Genomic DNA, 19,381 nt, shown 5'->3' with positions numbered 1-19,381 from the left:
GCTGCAACAGTAGTTTCATAACAGCAGCAGGAGGAACAGGGAAAAACACTCCTTATTTAAGAAAACATAAGTAGTGATGCATTGACTCTTCTTCCTTTGACTAGGGTTCATTCAATTTGGTGTTGATGCTGGAACATAGAAACCAATGTAAATTGAAGAGAGGATAGGATAAGGGAATGGCCAACACTACAGTATAATGTAGAGCTGCTGGCTGCAGTGATGAGTGGTGCAGTGGCCTAGAGGTGGAGCCAGAGGTGGGTTGCAAAAATTTTTTTACTACCGGTTTGGGCACACTCGCATGTGCCACTTCTGCAGAGCCTCTTACCGCTGCTACTACTGGTTCGGCCAATCTGGGCTGAACTGGCAGCAACCCACCTCTGGGTGGAGCTTTCGCCTCACAATCAGGAGGCTGTGAGTTCTATCCTAGGTAGAGTCAGATATTTCTCTCTCTGGCCACGGTGAGTATATATCTGCTGAATGTAACCCCGCATTGGTGACAGGAAGGAAATCCGGCCAGTAAACACCCAGCTCCATTCAGTTGCCCAACTCAGTCCCTCAAGGGATTATTGGGACATTAAAAAGATGATGATGCTGGCTGCAGTGATGTTTTCCAGAATATGATGCTGATTAGTAGTAGAGAAGTGAAGCCAAGGATTTTTGTTTTTAGACAGAAATTACTGCTTTGGACCGAGGCTTTTCTGATACAGAATCACTTTTTTTATTCTCATAATATTGTTGTTGCTTTAAACCTAAACAAACTTAAGCAAAAACATCACAAAACATATTTCATGAATTTTTTTACATGCCCACCAAACATAATAAATGCTCCTTCTTGTTAGTTACATAACATAACATAAAGTTGAAAAACTTGTTACACTTTTATAAAATGATGCTCATTGATTTTTCTGATGACATGTGCCAATGATACATCGTTTTATAAAAACTCTCTTCAAGTATGACATAGTCTAAATTTCAGTCCTTTCAGCCACATTCTCCCACTGATTCATGTAGATATTAAAACTGAATTTTTAGCCCCCTTTGCATACATTCTTTCACTTGTTCCTGTTTCATATTTCAATAAGAATGTATACATTTTAGCAATAACATGATCCTCACTTGTACCTAGTTCCATTTCAAATTGAGCCTTGCATTGTTCAAAACCTAAATTTATCTACTTTAAAGCTTTCTAATAATTGTACGTACAAAAACCATCAACAAGGATTTAGAATTCTAAGTGTTGATTAGCTCTTAATATAATAATTGGAATTTCTGCAGAGGTTGGTTCCCCCCCCCCCATTTGTTCTTAACTGCAGAAATGCTCTTTGTGGCAAGTGACAGTTTCAATAAATTTGGTAGGCAGCATCTCTATTCATTACTTGGATATTTGTGGTATTTCAGCTTGGGGAAGATTCCCCCCACCCCACCCACACACACATTGTCAACCACTGTTTCAGTCTAGTTATAGATGCTTTGCTTTGCGGGTGGGGGTCTTGGGAAAGAGACAGACAGTGGGAACATAAATGAACAAATGTGCTTGACAGGTTGTTGAATAGTTTCAATAGCTCATTAAAACAAGCAAACAAACTCCCATTTATTTGAACTTTTGAAAAAATGCTTTGCTGGCTGATAACAGAAATGAGCTCTAAATTAAAAAACAATACATGTGTTGGAAGAAATGACCATCTGGGTTCAGTTCCAAGTGGGAAGAAAGACACTGGAAACATGGAGACTGCTTGGAAAGATGGTTTAATAGTGGACAGGACCACATGGGTTTTTTGGTCCTGCGCAAAGGAAAAAACCACATAGGTGGGAGAGAGAGAGATTTATAACCTCTCATGGGCCCCACTTTGGTGCTTCCTATTCCTGTGTAAGAAATGTATTCTGATTGGTTGTCAGACTCCTGTGGGACCATGCAGGGGTAACTTTGTAGTGTCTTGACTCCCAAGCTTGGTTGAATCTTGCTGGGTGATGTAATCTCCCTAGGTGCCATGTGTTGTGTTCTGTTGTTAGATTGGTAGAGGACTAATCCTACCTTTGTTGGATTTTGGGTGAGAGCATTTGCTTATGAATAGACCTAGCTACTTCTTTATCTCTTAAGTGCTGATATCTGCTGTGGGCTATTGAGGAGGGAGGGGCTATTAAGAGTGAGTCTGTTTCTTGCCTAAAAAACATGATTCTCCATTTCTCATCCAGGGAAATATATTCTGCCTTTTTAATATTCCCTAGAATATTTCATTCGTCTAGGAGAGGGGTGAGTGCTAACTTCCTACACATGAGACAGGTCAACCTTGCATGTCTAGTAGAAAGTAGATCTTGTTTGGTTCATTATTCCCAGGTAGTAACACTTCCTAAGAGATTTGGGTGAACATATTTTTATAAAAGCAGCGTATCGGATTAGAAATTCAGAACAAATAAAATTGTTTCCATCTGATAAACAGGTATTATGAAAGCCCTGCAACCATCTTCTGCACTCCCTTAAAAAAGGAAGAAATGTTGTTGGCCCTCCAGAAAGGACTTTAGTGGAATGTGCACACCATGGTGAGGTGCATGGCTATCTATTTTTCTCCTTACCTCCTTCTCCCTACCTCCAGGTTCTTAAGCTTCATTTGGTATTCAAAAGGGCAAAAAGCCTATTGTATTCCAAAGGCATCGGAGTCAGAAACCTAAAAACAAACACAACTCAAATGACATCGATAATGAATATTTATTTGAACATTTGAAAATGTTTTACTGGTGAATAGTAAAATGTGATGAATTGAGTCATTTAAAAATATTAAATATGAGAGACATGATTGTTCTTTAGATAGTGCTATTTATGTGATGGCTCCTTCACACATTTAAGTGAGTCGCTTGAAATTGTACTCTCTATAGTCAACTACTCCATTCCTTACCATACACACACACACATATAGCCAGAAACATAATACACCGTGTTCATATGTACTTCAATAACTCCATAAGGTCTTAAATTCATGCAGCAAGGAAGAATTGCCAGCAGTTGGCAGCATCCACATTTGATTAATAATAATAAAGTTGATAGCTATGTCAGTGGAGGCAGTTTTGATTCTTACTCATTCCAGTGTTTGATAGAGACTTTAGCTGTGTAATGTTGCCTATCATGGTCAATTGTGCAAGGGGACATATTAATTAGAAGGGTAGGGCAGTGCGGCTCATTTAATAAATAGCAATAGCACTTAAGACGTATGCTGCTCCATAGTGCTTTACAGCCCTCTCTAAGTGGTTCCCAGAGTCAGCATATTGCCCCCAACAATTTATATCCTTATTTACCAACCTTGGAAGCATGGAAGGCTGAGTCAATCTTGAGCCTCTCGGGATTGAACTCCAGGCAGTGGCCGGAGTTAGCTTACAATAGTCTGCAATATTGCATTCTAACCACTGTGCCACCAAGGCTCATGTTGGTGCAAATACCCTACAGTAGACACCATATACAGGTGGTCCTTGAGTTAGGACAACTATGAAGCCCAAATTTATCTTTCTAAATGAGAAATTTATTAAGTGAGTCTTACCCCATTTTACAACTTTTCTTGCCACAGTTGTTAAGTGAATGCAGTTGTTAAATTAGTAACACGGTTGTTAAGTGAATCTGGTTTCCCCATTGATTTTGCTTGTCAGAAGGTCACAAAAGGGGATCATGTGACCCCGGGACACTGCAACCATCATAAATGTGAGTCAGTTGTCAAACATCAGAATGTAAGTCACACGGGGATGCTGCAACAACGGTCATAAGTTTGAAAAATGGTCAAAAGTCACTTTTTTTCAGTAAAACGTGTAACTTTGTCACTAAGTGTAGTGTTATAAGTCAAGGACTACCTGTATTTGCTTCAAGAGACCTATAGCAGTGATGTAATCTTCTGAAGTCTGCTACTGATTCGGTGAGTCTGCTAACTGAGTGTGCATTTTGAGAGTGCATGTGTGCCCGTGCAGCTTCTAAAAAGGAACGTTCTGAAGACTTCTAAGTCTGCAAAGGTAAGTAGAACACCAATTGGGGGGGGGGGAATCTGCTGTGCCATATGATTTAGATTAGCTAAAAAGCAGGAAATCTGATGATTCTAGCTAATATAAATCACTGATCACTGTAAATACCGGTTCTATACCGAAATGCTACAGGTTCAGACCGGTGTGCCCGAACCGGTAGTAAAACATGCTACCGGTTTGGGTACACCGGTCTGAACCTGTAGCATTTCGCCCCTGGCTTATAACATACAGAATTGCTCATGGAACAGTGTGGATTAATGCAACTCCTATTGTACCTGCTGTTCCATTTCTTGTTCTATATACAATGTGGTACAAATCAATGTTTCCTTTTACTCATGTGAATAAACTTTAAATCAAAGTATTTTGATTACATATTTAGATCAATGTAGGAACAGAAACCGTAAGAGTTCAATTGTTAGCCTGGAGGGTCAGTTTAATATAGTGGCTCAAATCCCTGCCTGATTTTTTTCTTGCTTTTCAAAAGTGATTTGGTGGCAGTTTCTTTCTTTTCTGCTTTTCTTTCAGAGAGAGATAGAAAAACAGGCATCAAAGTCCTTTTAATTAACATAGACACACAAACTTCATAAATTCAGCAGCAAAGAAAGCAGAATTTCTGGCTAATCTCCCTAAGAAGCTGCCTCAATAATCCCAGATAAGAAATTGACAGATGTACGGCCCTAGCAAAGGAAAAAAAAAGGAATAGCTGCTGTTAGAATTGCTGGCTCTGTCATTAGGAAAAGCACTTGTTGGCAAGCTTTAAAAGATCAAATACACCCAGACGTCTCCTGGAAATAAGCGTTTCTTTTCACGCTCTAATGTAATTAGCTACCACCCACACAAACCCCCCTTTAATTAAAAAGAAATGTTTCAGAAGCATATTAGCAAGATGGCTCTCCTTGTGCACCGATTGTCCCTATTTATCAATAGAAAACCGTGCAACCCTTTGAGGGTGATGTTTGTGGGAGACAGGGCTGAGAACTGCTATTACTCTGTTAAGGTCTCCCTTAATTTCATTTTCTGACTGATATCAAGCAATAGAGAGAGCTGCCTGTTCCACTTTGCATCTTTGGTCATCATAGCTAATCTACAGCGTCTTCCAACTATAATTATGCTACAATAATAGCAATAGCAATGAAAGGGACGCAGTGACTCAGTGGGTAAGATGCTGAGCTTGTCAATCAGAAAGGTCGGCAGTTCCGCGGTTCAAATCCCTAGCGCCGCGTAACAGAGTGAGCTCCCATTACTTGTTCCAGCCTCTGCCAACCTAGCAGTTTGAAAGCATGTAAAATGCAAGTAGAAAAATAGGAATCACCTTTGGTGGGAAGGTGTTCTGTACGCCTTTGGCGTTTAGTCATACTGGTCACATGACCACGGAGACATCTTCAGACAGTGCTGGCTCTTCGGCTTTGAAATGGACATGGAAACTGGCATGCCCCAATCTTCTATGCCACTTGTGGATACACCTGGAATGCAAAGGTTTACCAGTTAGTGAATTTTCAACATTAACAGTTTCATGAGGACCCTCAGGCTTGCTCTGAGCAACCTGCTTCCTTATTTTCTGTTTGTTGGCTTTAGGAGCCTTTGGAGTAGCAACAGGATCTCTCTCTGAACCAACTCTCTCTGGGCCTGTGCTTTCCCTTTTTGGAGTTTGCATACTTGCCTTTGCTTGCGGTTTAGGCTTTGGCTTTAAGTAATAAACACCACCAATCACCATGGTTTCAGCAACAATATCTCCATCTTTAACTATGTAACTTGCTTTTTTGAGGTGGTGAACCTGGAACTTTAACACTCTAGACAAGTGACTTTGACTAAGCAAATTACTGGTTGCTGAAGGTATGTAATAAACATCAGGGATGAATGTATCGAGCTCTTCAACGTAAACAGTTCCTTTTCCCATGACCTTACAAGGGTGGTTGGAGAAGGAATGCAGTTCTCGAAATTCAGGTTCTGGCTCGTGAATCTCTGTGAAAAGTTCCTTTCTGTAGGTAACGTGTAAAGCTGCGCCACTGTCCAAAGTCCACAAAAGACATCTGTCATACTCTGGATCAGGTTGTGGATCGTTGGTTAAGGCCAATGTGGCAAGTGGAGCTTGTGGATCACACCTTGGACCACGATGACCTCGTCTTCCGCCTCTACCTCTGTCTCTGGAATCTGTTCCTCTGGGCTGGTATGTGACAGGAGCTGGAACTCGTTGGAGACAATCCCGAGTGTCATGTCCCATATGGTTACAGATGTACCATCTTGGCATCCTTGGAGCGTAGGCTCTTCCTTGGAAGGGACGTCTCGCTGGAGCTCTTGACGCTGGTGGCCCTCGTAAATGTGGTGTGGCTAACATAAGTGGTCCTTCTTCAATTAAGAGCCTGCAAACATTATCTACTGTGCATTGAGCAATAGGCACATGATTAATCTTTGCAATGGCATCTTCCCATTCATAATTCAATGAGTTAATGATAATGCTGATCATTTGAACATCATCAATAACATGGCCTCTTTCTCTCAATTCACTTCTCATTTCTTTCAGTTTGGTCAAATGTCCACCAATTTGTTCACCAGGTTTCAATTTCAAACTGTGGAACTCAGACATGAGCAAACATGAAGATTCAATTGAAATGGGCCTGTAGCAATCTTCCAAATGGGCCCAAATTTGTTGGGCTGTTGCATTAGGTGAAAAAATAACCTGCAGTTCAGTTTCCATGGACATTAATAATGTTGTGCAAGCCTTAGTGTCTAAGTCTCTTATTGCAAGAGTCCATGGCTGGGCAGGAGGATTAAACACCATACAATGGGTACCTTCTCTGCGAAGCAAAATTGAAATCTCACTGACCCAGGCTTTATAATTTTGTCCTGACATCTTTAATTTTGACTCACCAATCAATGGAGGAGCAAAGAATGCTTGTTGAGGGATGTGTATTTGAAATGCTTGCTGTTGCCCTACAGCTGGAGCTGGTTGTTGCACCAGGGGTCGCTGTAATCTAACCTGTGCTGGTGCTTGGGCAGCAAAATTAACATGGCTTGCTTGAGGCTGCATTGAGTACTGTCTTGTTCCATCTGGGAAGGCACGTGCACCATCAGGAGGTGCTGAAAATTGGGCTTGAGAAGGCATTTGTGGCCTGGCAGCCTGAATATATGAGTAATCTGCTCTCTGTAGTAAATTATTTCTGCCAGGAGATGGCGCTGCAACCACATCTCTTGGCTGTAATATTTCTGCCTTTGTGGCATGGGCCATTGGAGAACAAAAGAAATCATGTGACAATTGTGACGTGTGCACATCTCTCTGTTCTGATTTGCCTGACACAATATCCACCAGGGTGTGTGTCTTAGGCTTTGGAGAAGTAGGCAAGATGGCGTTTTCAGAAATTTGAAAAGCATGGGAATCTCTCTTCTCTGACTTGAGCATGGAATAAGCCCTTTTGGCTTGAAATAGCTCATTTTCAAAGAATTCTATTTGATTACGATAGCTTTCCATATCTTGCTCAGAGGTTTGGGGAGAATTATACATATCTCCTTGTGCGTGGGAGTGAAATTCCTGCAGCCGCGAGAGCTTTGGCCAAGCATCGAGTGTCTCAAACTCAATAAGATTTTGGGAGCATGCATAATCAGAAGGGAGTATCACTGACCTCGGTCTGGATGCTTCATCTTCTGGAGCAGTCCCATCTTGTTGAGATCTTTCTCCCATAGCAGGGTCTTCATCCAGCATGGCTGCTGAAGCTATCGGCATTTGAAAGCTTGGAAGCCAGCGTAAAATGCTTTTCGCTTCTCCATCAGAGGGGAGGAAGCCTTTGGAATGTCTTGAAGAGAAATCTTTCTGTTTCTTTTTTTTTTCTTAGGCATCTTAGGAAATGATTTAAAACATTCCTCAGTCGTTAAATCATCCTGTCTAATTAGCCTATTACGCTTATCTCTTGGAAGTAGCTAACAAGGAGAAAGCCATAAATTATATAACCAACCTCTGTTACCATTTGTTAGGGGGGAGGTTCCGCCCTGAATTAACGAAGCGTGGACCGTGGCTTCTCCTGGTAGCATACTTTTGAATAAGCAAAAATAAATCCGAAGCAATGTTCTAATAAAAACATTTTTATATAAAAGAAAATAAAAATACAAAAGTGCTAACTCAATTAACTACATTTTGGCAAGAGCTATGTGCCTGCCACCTTCTTGGCAGGCGAACAAAAGATCAGAAGAGAAAGTTAAGGAATGTTAATGAGCAGGCACACTAAATCACTTGCAGATAAGAACTGGAGCATGCACAATAAATTTTCAGCACAGCTAAGCAAACCAATTAACGCAGTGACAAGCACTGCCCCCTAGAGTCGGAAACCACTAGTACATATGTGAGAGGGGAACCTTTACCTTAATAGCAATGAGGACAAACTGTATGTTGCTTAGTGATGGCTGGGTAACACTATGAAGATACCACAGGTAATCCTCGACTTATAGATAGTTCTTTTAGTGACCTTTCAAAGTTACGGCAGTGAAAAAAGGGGATTTATGATCATGTTTCACACTTATGACCCTTGTAGCAGCCCCATGCTTGTGTGATCAAAATTCAGATGCTTGGCAACTGGTTCATACTTATGACCCTTGATGTGTCCCAAGGTCACGTGATCCCTTTTTTGCAACCTTTTCACAAGCAGAATCAATGGGGAAGTCAGATTCACTGAATAGCCATGTTACTAATTTAACATCTGTATGGACTCACTTAACAACTGTAGCAAGAAAGGTGATAAAATGGGGCAAAACTCACTTAACAAACATCTCACTTAACCGAAATGTAGGGCTCAATTTCAGTCGTAAGTCAAGGACGACGATTGAGTTAGTTCTAAGTGAGATACTAGGAATTGTAGACCAATTGCACTTAGAGGGGATACAGAATCTCATTTCTGGTCTATCCGAAGATTCCTAGTAGAGATCTTTCTAAGCTGTATCTAAGATGCTAAGGATTAAGTTTAAGTCTTTTCTTCTCCCTCCCCCATATATCTTTTTAAAAGTAGTTTGTTGTTAACAATGAATGCATTTACAAGGCTTTTAAACCACACAAATCAAAGCCAAAAAGTGTACCTTTATAAAGTTAGATTAGAATCAAAATTAAACATAACAGTTAATTACATAGGAAAAAAGAAACATAAATGTCTGTGCATGTATAGAGACAGAGAATTCCACGTTCAATGGACATATATTAAAACACCATTCTTCATCAGATTAAATAGTCATTGCATTCAAGCACCACAGCCTGATAGAACAGCTGCATTTTAATGGACTTTCTAGAAGTCAGAAGGAACCATTCTGATGTTCAGGGGCAAACTGTTCCAGAGGAGAAGGCTGCAACTGAAAAGTTAAACTTCTGAGGTCCCTGCGGTTTTTGAAAGAAGGATCCCATCCTACTCAATCCTTTAATAAGGGCTGAGGTTACTAGGAGAATGCAATCCAGCAGATATTGAAGTTTTCGACTTTGATGGGCTTTAAAGATAGCAACCACCACTTGGAATCCAAGTAGTAGCTAGGTATTACATGGCTATGCAATAACACATCTTTATGTGCTTAAACTGCTACATTCTGAATGAGGTATTGCTTCCTAAGGCTGGATGAAAGCAGCTCCAAGCAGAGTATCACAATAATTTAGTTGAGAGGTGACAAGGCATTTGTGCCAACTAGCCATTAGGGTTACTTGCCATCTTCTTCATATGCCCAATGGAAAAACTTGGATGTTTTGTATCCTCATAATTCAAGCTACATGTAAAGCAAGTATCATGCAATGGCATTTGAAAGCCATCAATTATCCTGAAAGCATTGCCCAATTTGCGGTAAGAGTAAACATCCTATTATGCTTACTTAAAGGCTGAAAAGCAGTGTAGGCACTTAAAATAAATGGAAAGGAAACTATTACAGCTGCTTTATTAATAAATTGCTTCAGAAGCCAATTCAGGGCAGCCATTGCTCTGTAAATGATGCAGAAATTGCCCTGATTTTCATTGGTTATAAACATTGGAGGGGCATTATGCTTGGTGTTATCTTCTGTTCTTTCTACAAAGACAGGAAATTATCTTGTTTTTAAAAATTGCATGTCAGAGACTAGGACAACATAAAATTAAGAATTGAAGACTTCCAATCCCGCGTGCCCCTACTGTATGCAAGCATGCATGTAGAGATCCTAAAGAGAGACAATATTCCTTGATGGAAAAATATACCTGTTCACACTCATCAGAACAATTCATATTTGTTTCGGGATCAGGACATTTGTTGATTCCCAAATACATGTGATTTCAATCGAGAATGTCCCAACCTTGTAATATTCGGTGACCTCCCAAAATGCTGGCCAAAATTATTTTTAAAAGGGTTGTTTTATTTATTTGGTGCCCCTTCCCTTCCTTTCTCCCTCCACTAGTGGTATCCACATGGACTAATAGTGGTCTCTGGTCTCCAGATTGGAAAACCTTCTCCTAGGGGCATTTGGCTGGCTACTGTTGGAGGCAGCATATTGGGGTAGAGGTGGCATTATTGAGTGTTTCTCAACCTCCAAACTTTACAATATTTGGACTTCAACTCCCCAAATTCCCCAGCCAGCATTCTCCGTTCCCCAGCATACTGGTTGAGGAATTCTGGGAGGTGAAATCCAAATGTCGTAAATTTGCTGAGGTTGAGAAAATCTAAACTATCAGTGCCTAGGACAGCATGGAAATGCATTCTGTAAATTAGATCACACATAACCAACATCCAATTGGGAATGCCTGCTGTGGTGTGTATGTGTGTGGTGTGGAGAGAGAGGGGGAAGGGAGGGAGGGAGAAAGAGACACAGCTCTTCTTCATCCCTTGATGAAAAATTCTGGAGAACACAAAATCTTTTCCTTTTTGGAGGTCACATTTTAATGGTCTAAATCAGGAGTCTGCAAACTTGATAACTTGTGGACTTCAACTTCCAGAATTCCCCAGCCAGCCATTCTTTGCAAGATTGATGTCAACCTACCCAGGTATTCCAGTTAAAAAGCGCACCCAGAAGAAGCCTGCTGTACTTTAAGTCTGCATAACTTCCCAGAGGAGGTGGGAGGAGCTGCTGATTGTAAGTAGGGAAGACTGAGAGGGAGTGCAGAGGACAAACATTTGTTGTAAGTGGTGTAGGGTTTCCTGCTTAAGCAGGGGGTTGGACTAGAAGACCTCCAAGGTCCCTTCCAACTCTGTTATTCTATTCTAACTCCCAGCCTGCCCTCCACTCCTTCATCTTCAAAATCACACTGATCTGCTGACAATGCAAACCCCAACCCAAATAATTATCTTGCAACGAACTCTTATGCCACAGAGCCACATATTGAGAATTCAGTGCTTCCTATTTCATACTCGGAATAATCTCTTATAATCTGTGCTTTTCTTCTCACCATTTTCATTCTTGAATTCTCTTGGGGGGGAGTTCCCCCTCCTTCTGCTTCTCCTTTCACTTGCCAAGTGTATGGTGTACTCCATGCTCCTACAAAAAGTAATTATTCTGTTTTTTCTTCTTCAGACCTCAACCTCTTGAAGGGCCTTTGAGATGTTAAATTCCTACCATTATTTCATTAATGCCAACTATCTAATACTTCCTGAACACCACAACCAGTGAAATATCAAAGACTTAATGGTCACATACACTATATAATAAACACTACTTTTCCAGTACAGTATTTGCAATTACTTAATTTTAATTTTTATATTAACTTTTAAAAATTGTATCTAAACACCCCAATCTGATCAGTTATACACAAAGGATATTGTGTTCTTTAAGACATCAAGAGGGAAAATTTTATATAACCCAATTTTAAAAGGAGTGTGTAAAACCACCGGAAATACAGAAAGTAGAGCCAGTGTGGCCCTTTAAGAAAAAGAAGAAGAATCCCTAATGTGGAAGTCTTGGGCTGGGGATGCCTTCATTAGTATTACATTGCTGATAGCAGCTAATACTTCCAAGCAAATGGCCAGCACACAACACCAATCCATATACTGTGCGATAAACCGCAGCCTTTTCTGTAGCTTCATAAGGCATCCTTCCTTGAAGAGTTTCTCTGATTGGTTTAGGTCACCATTGCAATCCAAGAAAGTCTCTTTGCAACAGCTTTCTGGAACAAGGACGTGTCCATTCTGCAGATACTTGGGGAGCCCTTCTATCCAGTCAGTGTAATTGTAGATCCCACAGCACTTTAATTGTTTGTGGACGGAGTCCACCATCTCAGTGCTGCAACGATGTGGAGAACTCCGGTTGTATTGGTGGAAAAAGTGACCCAGACTGCTTTTCAGTTGGTAGCATGCTTTGGCAGAGTAGACTTGGGTCATGGCAACCGAGGAAGTTTCCAGACAGAACAGGACCAGCAGCAAATACATTAGAATTCCTTGACTGTAATGAGAACTTCTCACAGGGTTGTAGACTGCCAACAAGCCAGCTGGTAAAAGCAAAGCAGCGGTCAGGATAGCCAGCCAACCCGGCAGAGGGAAGAATTGATTTGGAAAGAAAGCTCCATAGTTTTTGTAGGTAAGGATCACAAATGTTCCTCCAAACAGTAAGAGCAAGGAAGTTCCCCAAAGAAAGAAACCAATGAAAGTCAGAACAACTTTAGGTAAGGCTCTGTCCCAGGACTCAGTGGCAAGTATCAGGAAAGGATTGAAATTGAGATTATGCCAAATCCTTCTGATTTTACAACATTGCATTATAATTCCATGTACATTCTTCCTTTCCTTTTTCCTTTCTACCTCGTTTTCTCCTTCCAGAAATACCTCCATCTTTAGGCAGGTGCAGACAGATCCAACCTTGATCCCCAGTGAGGATCAGCCTCTCTTCTTTATAGTTTTGCAGTCCCCATCCTGCAAAGCTTATGGACCCAGTGCTAATTAGAGAAACTGTATTTGTTCATACCTCACATAAAACATGGTTAGTCCAGTCAGTTTCTTGAATATATCCTAACTGTGATTCTTTTATAAACCACCTTAGCTGGGTTTACAAAGCCTTCTCATTTCTGTTTTTTTTCTCCTTTTTAATCCCCTTGCCTTTCATTTAAGTGATGAATTAAAGGAGAATAAACAATTTGGCACATAGTTGAACTGCACCAGCAAAAAGCCTAAGAATCCTAGGATATTTAACGGAAGATAAAAACACATATTGCAGTTATTGCCCTTTTGTTTTCAGGATGCAACAAGGAACAACAAAAGGAAAGTTGGATTTATCTGACAGTTGTTTATTAGACACACTTCATTTTGGGTGAGCAGGTCTTCTCCTGAAAAATACAGGATGTGTGACTTGTCCCAGTGAAAGTAGATTACTAAATGTTCTGCAACTGGCTTTCCTTGTAAAATTGTCAGTGGATTAAACCAAGCAAACAGACCTGCCTAACTTGGTTCTTATGCATGGAACAGAAGATGGCTGTGCAAATCTTAGCAGGTAAGGATTATAACAGGGTAGATTTGTAAAATTCACTGAATCACAGTAACTACACTGGCCTACCATATTTTATGATGCCCAGCCCTTAGAATGAGTTTACAGTTCAGCCTGTTGCAAAAACTTAAATTACATCTGCAAACTGTAGTTAAGTTTGTTAATGAATTCTGAGAAGGGTTAAGATTGTACAATTTTAAGACAGGCTCTCAGCCTGTTGATAATTGGAATAGTCTGAAGCAGCTAGTTTATAGCTCATTCGGCCTATATAACACAACTGTACTGTTATTATTTGCTTTCTGGATTTATATGCCATCTTCCTGTTGGATTACTCATGATGCCTTGTTATTTAAAACAGTCTGCATACTAAAATATAAAATCCCTTAATAAATACTAGAAAATTAAAATAGGAATAAAAATATCACATTAAAGATTGTTTCAGCCAAATTTAAGTGGCATATAATGGGTGGAGTAGTTCATTAATTCAATAAGTACATATCTGATTTTTCTACATGAAGATAAGATTTTATGCTTTTAATAGCAAAACCTCACATCTGTTGGAGTTTCCCAAAGTCATTTAAACTGCATCTCCACAAATTCTATCTAAAAGTATGTAGTAATGAATTCAAATATTCTTTTTCTTTTAAAAAGTAGCTTGAAAAGGATTGAATCTATGGCACGTGTTAGATACTAGAAACATTGGTAATGGTTTACACAAAGGTCCTCTGTTCTGGCAGGAACAGAGATTCAATCTGATTGGTCGAAGGGTCTGACAGCTCCCTATGAAAGGGCTCTGTCAAACTGAACCTTCGCTGGATTGTACATAGTTGACTTGTACTAATAAAGAGCTGTTTGAAGCCTGAGTGTGCCTTCATTCACCCGATCTAACACTGGTGACGAAGGTGGGATGAGAAGGCAACTAGGCAGACAAAAAGAGCACTACAATCCAGCAAGTCAATCCAGCCCGGAGCATGGCACGGCATCGAGCAGCCATCTTTGAGCGGAAAATTCAAACACACTCAGGAACACAAGATACAATGCACGCCCCACCGACTCCATACAACCCAGCCACCGAACACTGGGAATCCTATATGATGAGGTTCGATTGCTTCCTCGAAGCCAACAACCTCATAGGCCTTTCTGAAGGCCGGAAAAAGAATATGTTCCTGAACTACTGCGGACCAGAGGTGTTCGAGACGGTGAAGAATTTGTCTGATCCAATGCCACTCCAATCGGTTGCTTGGTCAGTTCTACAACAGACACTGAGGACACACTACGCTCCAAGACCATCTAAATACATCTGGAGGCACGAATTCAACATACGTAACCAAAAAGAAGGGGAATCCATCAACAAATACATTGCGGCACTCAGAAAGGCCACAGTGTACTGCGAGTTTAGAGATCTTGATGAACTACTACTTGACCGCATAATATATGGTGTTAGGAACATTGGCCTGCAGAGGAGGTTATTAGCAAAGACTAATCTTACTCTCCAAATTGCCCTAGATGAAGCCAGGGCTACTGAGTTCTGCAATTAAATCAATGGAAACCCTGCAGCGCCAAAATAGTCCAAAGAGCGCGCGGAAGAGCGCAGGCGTGCATCGCAAGGCCACAGAGCCTGAAGGCTCGGAGAGCGAAGATGACAGCTACCGCATGCGCAGTGATCGCATCAAGCTGGCGCGGAAATTTGAACCACGTTTCCTGCCTTGTGCCAGCTACGGAGGAAACCACCTCAGAACACATTGCCGTTTCTGCGATGCCATCTTCAGATGCCACCATGGCAAACAGAAAGCGACACCAGAGTCACCTACCACACCTCCATAGGCCAAGTCCACAAGAAGCGGCCAAAAAAGCTGAAAGTCACAGTCCTCATTGAGATGTCATAGTCACAGTCCTCATATGCAAAGTCACAGTCCTCATATGCAATATGGAGATTGACATGGGGTCATCCTTGACCATAATGTCTTGGGCAGCACTCAACCAGGCTATCCCTAGCCTTAAAAAGCATCAGCTGCAGGTTCTAGACATCTGCCTTCGCGACTACCAGGGGAACCGAGTCACCATCATGGGCCAAGAAGCCTTCCGGGTGAGGTTCAAGACCTTCTGTGGCCAGCTACCAGTGTCGGTAGTCAACAGAGACTTACAGAGCCTCCTGGGGCTTGACTGGTTCGAAGCCCTGGGCCTAGAAGTGACCGGAATCAATGCCATATGAGACGAAAGCACTGAGGAATTCCTTAAGGAGTTCGAGGACGTCTTTGGCACTGGTCTAGGTAAGTATGAGGGGATTCCAATATCTTTTAACTTGGACCCCAATGTAGCCCCAATCAGGCTAAAACCCAGGAGAGTACCTTTCGCTCTCTGCCGCGTATGCGTGGTGGTGGGTTGGGATGTTTTTCCAAGCTCTTAACATATTTTTGTAATATGGTGACCAAAATTGGATGCAGTATTCCAGGTGTGGTCTTACTAAGGATTTACAAAGTAGCACTAATACTTTTCATGATTTTGATTCTATGCCTCTGTTTAGGCGACCAAGGATTGTATTAACTTTTTTCTGCTGCTGCCGCACACTGCTCACTCGTGTTTACGTGATTGTCTACTAGGACTCCAAGGTCCCTCTCACAGTTACCATTTTTGATCCAGGTTTCGCCTCATCTTTACTTATTCCTTTGATTTTTCCTACTAAGTGTAAAAGCTTTACTCTAGTGTCCTCAACCACTTTGTGGTAATAGGGAAGGTATATATTGAGAAGAAAAGCAATCAGGCTTCACTGCAGTTCTTATATTTTCATTCACTGAAACAGAACAACTAAACTGCGAGTCAGAAACAGGCAGAAAAAGAGCCCCAGGTTTATTGGCAAGTCTTCTCTTTGGGGAAATAATTATATTGTGTTTATTTTCCCCATTTCTCTCTCCTCATAAAACTTAATGAGATATTAACATTTGAGTTGCAGCTCCCTTTATAGTTTATTCTATAAGTTCTAAAAGGTATTTGATGACTAAGACAGCCTCCAGAGACATTTTACAGCCCCTCACAGCTCTTCTGGTAAGGACTCTGCTGCTTTCTGAATAGCACAGGATAATTTTGACACATTATCAAGGTGCCCGTATTTCTAAATAGTTTCCTGATACATAATTCACTCTTTGCACTTGTCTGAAACCAAGAGGTGGGGTGAGAGGAGGAGAGCATACAATTGAAGTATTGTGCTTTTTCACTGAAAGAGTGAGAAGAAAAGAATCCTGAAGATCCGACAGAACCTATATCTTGCAGTGATCACAAAATTGGTGTCCATTTATGGAATTCTGCAGATGCACGTGTGAGAACTATCATGGTTTTCTTCACTCCTCTGTCATGCACCACTGTTCTTATCTAGCCAAGTTCTCAATTCTTTAATATGCTTCATTAAAATTGTACTACAGTAATTCAAGTTCCTGAACTACCATCTGCATCTGCCTGCTTTGACTGCAGCTCCTCTCATTCATAATTGGTGGCCATTTGGTTGGGACTGATAAGAACTTGCATCTAGCGATCTTTGGAAGACCAATTTTATCCCAACTTTAGTGGAAGGAGCACAGGGAAATAACTGTGCTATGTGCGTTTTGAATTCGGGATCTTAAGGTCAGCTTTTAGTCGTGATAGCAAAGATGTTTTTCATAGTTACTTGAGACTAGAAATAGTGAGTCCTTGCCAGAAGAAATAATACTGGACTAAAATGAAAAAATGGTTGAATTGAATATATAGCAGTTTTCTGTATTCCAGTGGTCAGTTTCCTCCAAAGATCATGATAACCTAATTTCAGATTAAGTGGGTCTTGTAATGGAGCTGTACTAGTGTATCACAAAGCAAGGGGTTTCCTCTTCCTTTCTCTTTTCTCTGCTCTACTTTTTCTTAATGATATTAGTTCTCTTTTATCTGCTACCTAAGGAGAAACAATATTCTCTTCAGCTTCCTTCCCATTTATTTTTTAAAAATATTCCTTTGTACTTATTTATGTACTTTCTTGATTAATCACATGCATTTTGTTATATTGATGTTGTTGTGAGCTGCCCAAAATTGGTTGGAGTCAAGTGACATCCAAATTGAATCAATCAATCTATCAGTCAGTCCATCAATCAAATAATTTATATGGCCACCTATCTAACCAATGAAACCCTAGGAGCATCATGAGGCCACCAAACACAGAAATTCAAGGTTTGTTTATTGGAACATATTAGCTTCCATAATCAGCTTTGCTTGTCCTTTTGGCCTGTAAACATCTTCCTGTATGTTATTTTTGAATATATATAGTTGTGTTAATCCCTGCCAAAGTGAAACTAACCTTTAGATGACCCTAACTGTTACCTCCAACTGTTTCGGAGGGAAACTTTGAACATTCATATTTGGGTGGGTTTTTCAGATATTATGATTGGTTAAGGTCCTTTTGGCCCAAAGTATAAATTACAGGCAATTGCCTGCTGTTCCTCAGTTCCAATTTAAGTCAATAAATGCTGTTGTATCTATGCTGGTCTGGTTCTTGCCTACTGAAGCCCACTACACAATCCTGTAGACAGTTTAAACCAGTGCTTCTCAATTATTTTCTGTCATGCCCCCTCTAGGAAGAAGAAAACATTTCGCGCCCCCCGCGCAACTGTAAATAGTATCATTTGTCTATAAAATTGTTATAAGTACACCTCTGCATAACACTGTATCCTTATTAACGCATAAGAGAATAAAAAAAGAAAGAAATGTGGATCAATTTACAACAAAGAATAGCTTTATTAACTGTAGCAGAAAAGATTTAAAGGAGCACAGGATTTAAAGGAACACAATATTAAAAAAAACTTTAACCTGCAAAACAAAAATATATAAAATAATTTGAGCTGAGCCTCCCTTTACGGAGCCTCGTGCCCCCCCTGGGGGGCCCGCCCCACTATTTGAGAAGCACTGGTTTAAACAGACATGGTTCTGCTCACACAGATATGCTCTAACTAGGATTCTAACTAGCATTATCATAATGCTTTTCTGACAAGTCTTTTAGTGCGTATATAAATATATTGATTCATGTTTACAGTAAGGCCATTCCATCAGGCAGTCAGAAAGAAAAGAGGTAGAGGCATCATCAGTTCTGTGGAGAAGTCAATACATCCAGCTCCTCACTCCAAGAACTGTCACTTGGCAATAAATGTTCCATCAGGTTGAACTCAGAAAAGAAAGGAAGCAATCAGAAGCAGGAATTTCCATCTCTACTGAGAATCTTGTAACTTCCAGTCCCTTCAAAATCAGAATGATGAGGCCTTTGCATCTAATAAAACAGAAAAACATAAAAGCATGCAATCATAGTGAAAGACAAAAACATAATACAACACAACAACATCTATGGGGATACAATAACGTTTTATTCAAACATGTTTTTGCTATGTGCTCAAGTTATTACGGCTTAGAAATAAATAATTGTCATAAGGCAATATTTAATTTCTGGATATCTATAATTTTTTTAAAACTATCCATCTATTACTTGGAAATTGATGCTGAGCCCAGAAATAGATTCTCCATGCCATTCTTATTCTTAAGATGTGAATCCCTCAATTTTATGGTCTCAATTACTCAGTGGATTGAAAATCTGATATTATTTTTGGCTTGTGATATATGATTACAAGGAAATACAGGAATGTTTTAAACTCTGTGCATGTGTAAGTGTGTGTGCGCGCGCTTGTGTATATACTGTATGTATATGTGCAAACACACAAACACTTGTATGAGAGCTTCCATTTTGCTTAAAGAGTGATTAAAGATATTTCGCAGCAATAAAAACTGCACGCATACCCTATAATTTATACACGGTTGTAGTTGGAAGTATATATTGGAGACATATTTCGAATGGCTTGATTACAATTTAAAACAGAAAGGAGAGAGTAAGCAAATATAATACAGAATGTTCAGCAATAATACTGATTGGTGATGGTGAAGAGATGCTTGGCATAGGGGCATTGTTAGCAATTCACTTTTTACATTGTGGATATT

At 40.3% G+C, this 19,381-nt stretch overlaps 1 protein-coding gene across 1 annotated transcript; it reads right to left on the bottom strand.

The window, feature by feature from the left end:
* Positions 1-11,645: 11,645 nt before the first annotated feature.
* LOC309387949 (tetraspanin-3-like) lies at positions 11,646-12,814 on the bottom strand. Its single transcript, XM_081944891.1, has one exon. The coding sequence runs from the start codon at positions 12,733-12,735 to the stop codon at positions 11,836-11,838; it is 900 nt and encodes a 299-aa protein (XP_081801017.1). The 5' UTR covers positions 12,736-12,814; the 3' UTR covers positions 11,646-11,835.
* Between the last annotated feature and the right edge of the window lie 6,567 nt (positions 12,815-19,381).

The sequence above is a fragment of the Natrix helvetica genome (assembly GCF_964273705.1).
Source record: "Natrix helvetica genome assembly, chromosome: 2".
NCBI classification, from domain to species: Eukaryota; Metazoa; Chordata; class Lepidosauria; order Squamata; family Natricidae; genus Natrix; species Natrix helvetica.
The sequence above is the reverse complement of the archived record's forward strand: the minus strand, read 5'-3'. Positions and strand labels throughout refer to the sequence as shown.

What these genes read in the sequence shown, in the direction of transcription:
- LOC309387949 (XM_081944891.1), bottom strand. Translation starts at nt 12,735, where the DNA reads ATGGAGGTATTTCTGGAAGGAGAAAACGAGGTAGAAAGGAAAAAGGAA.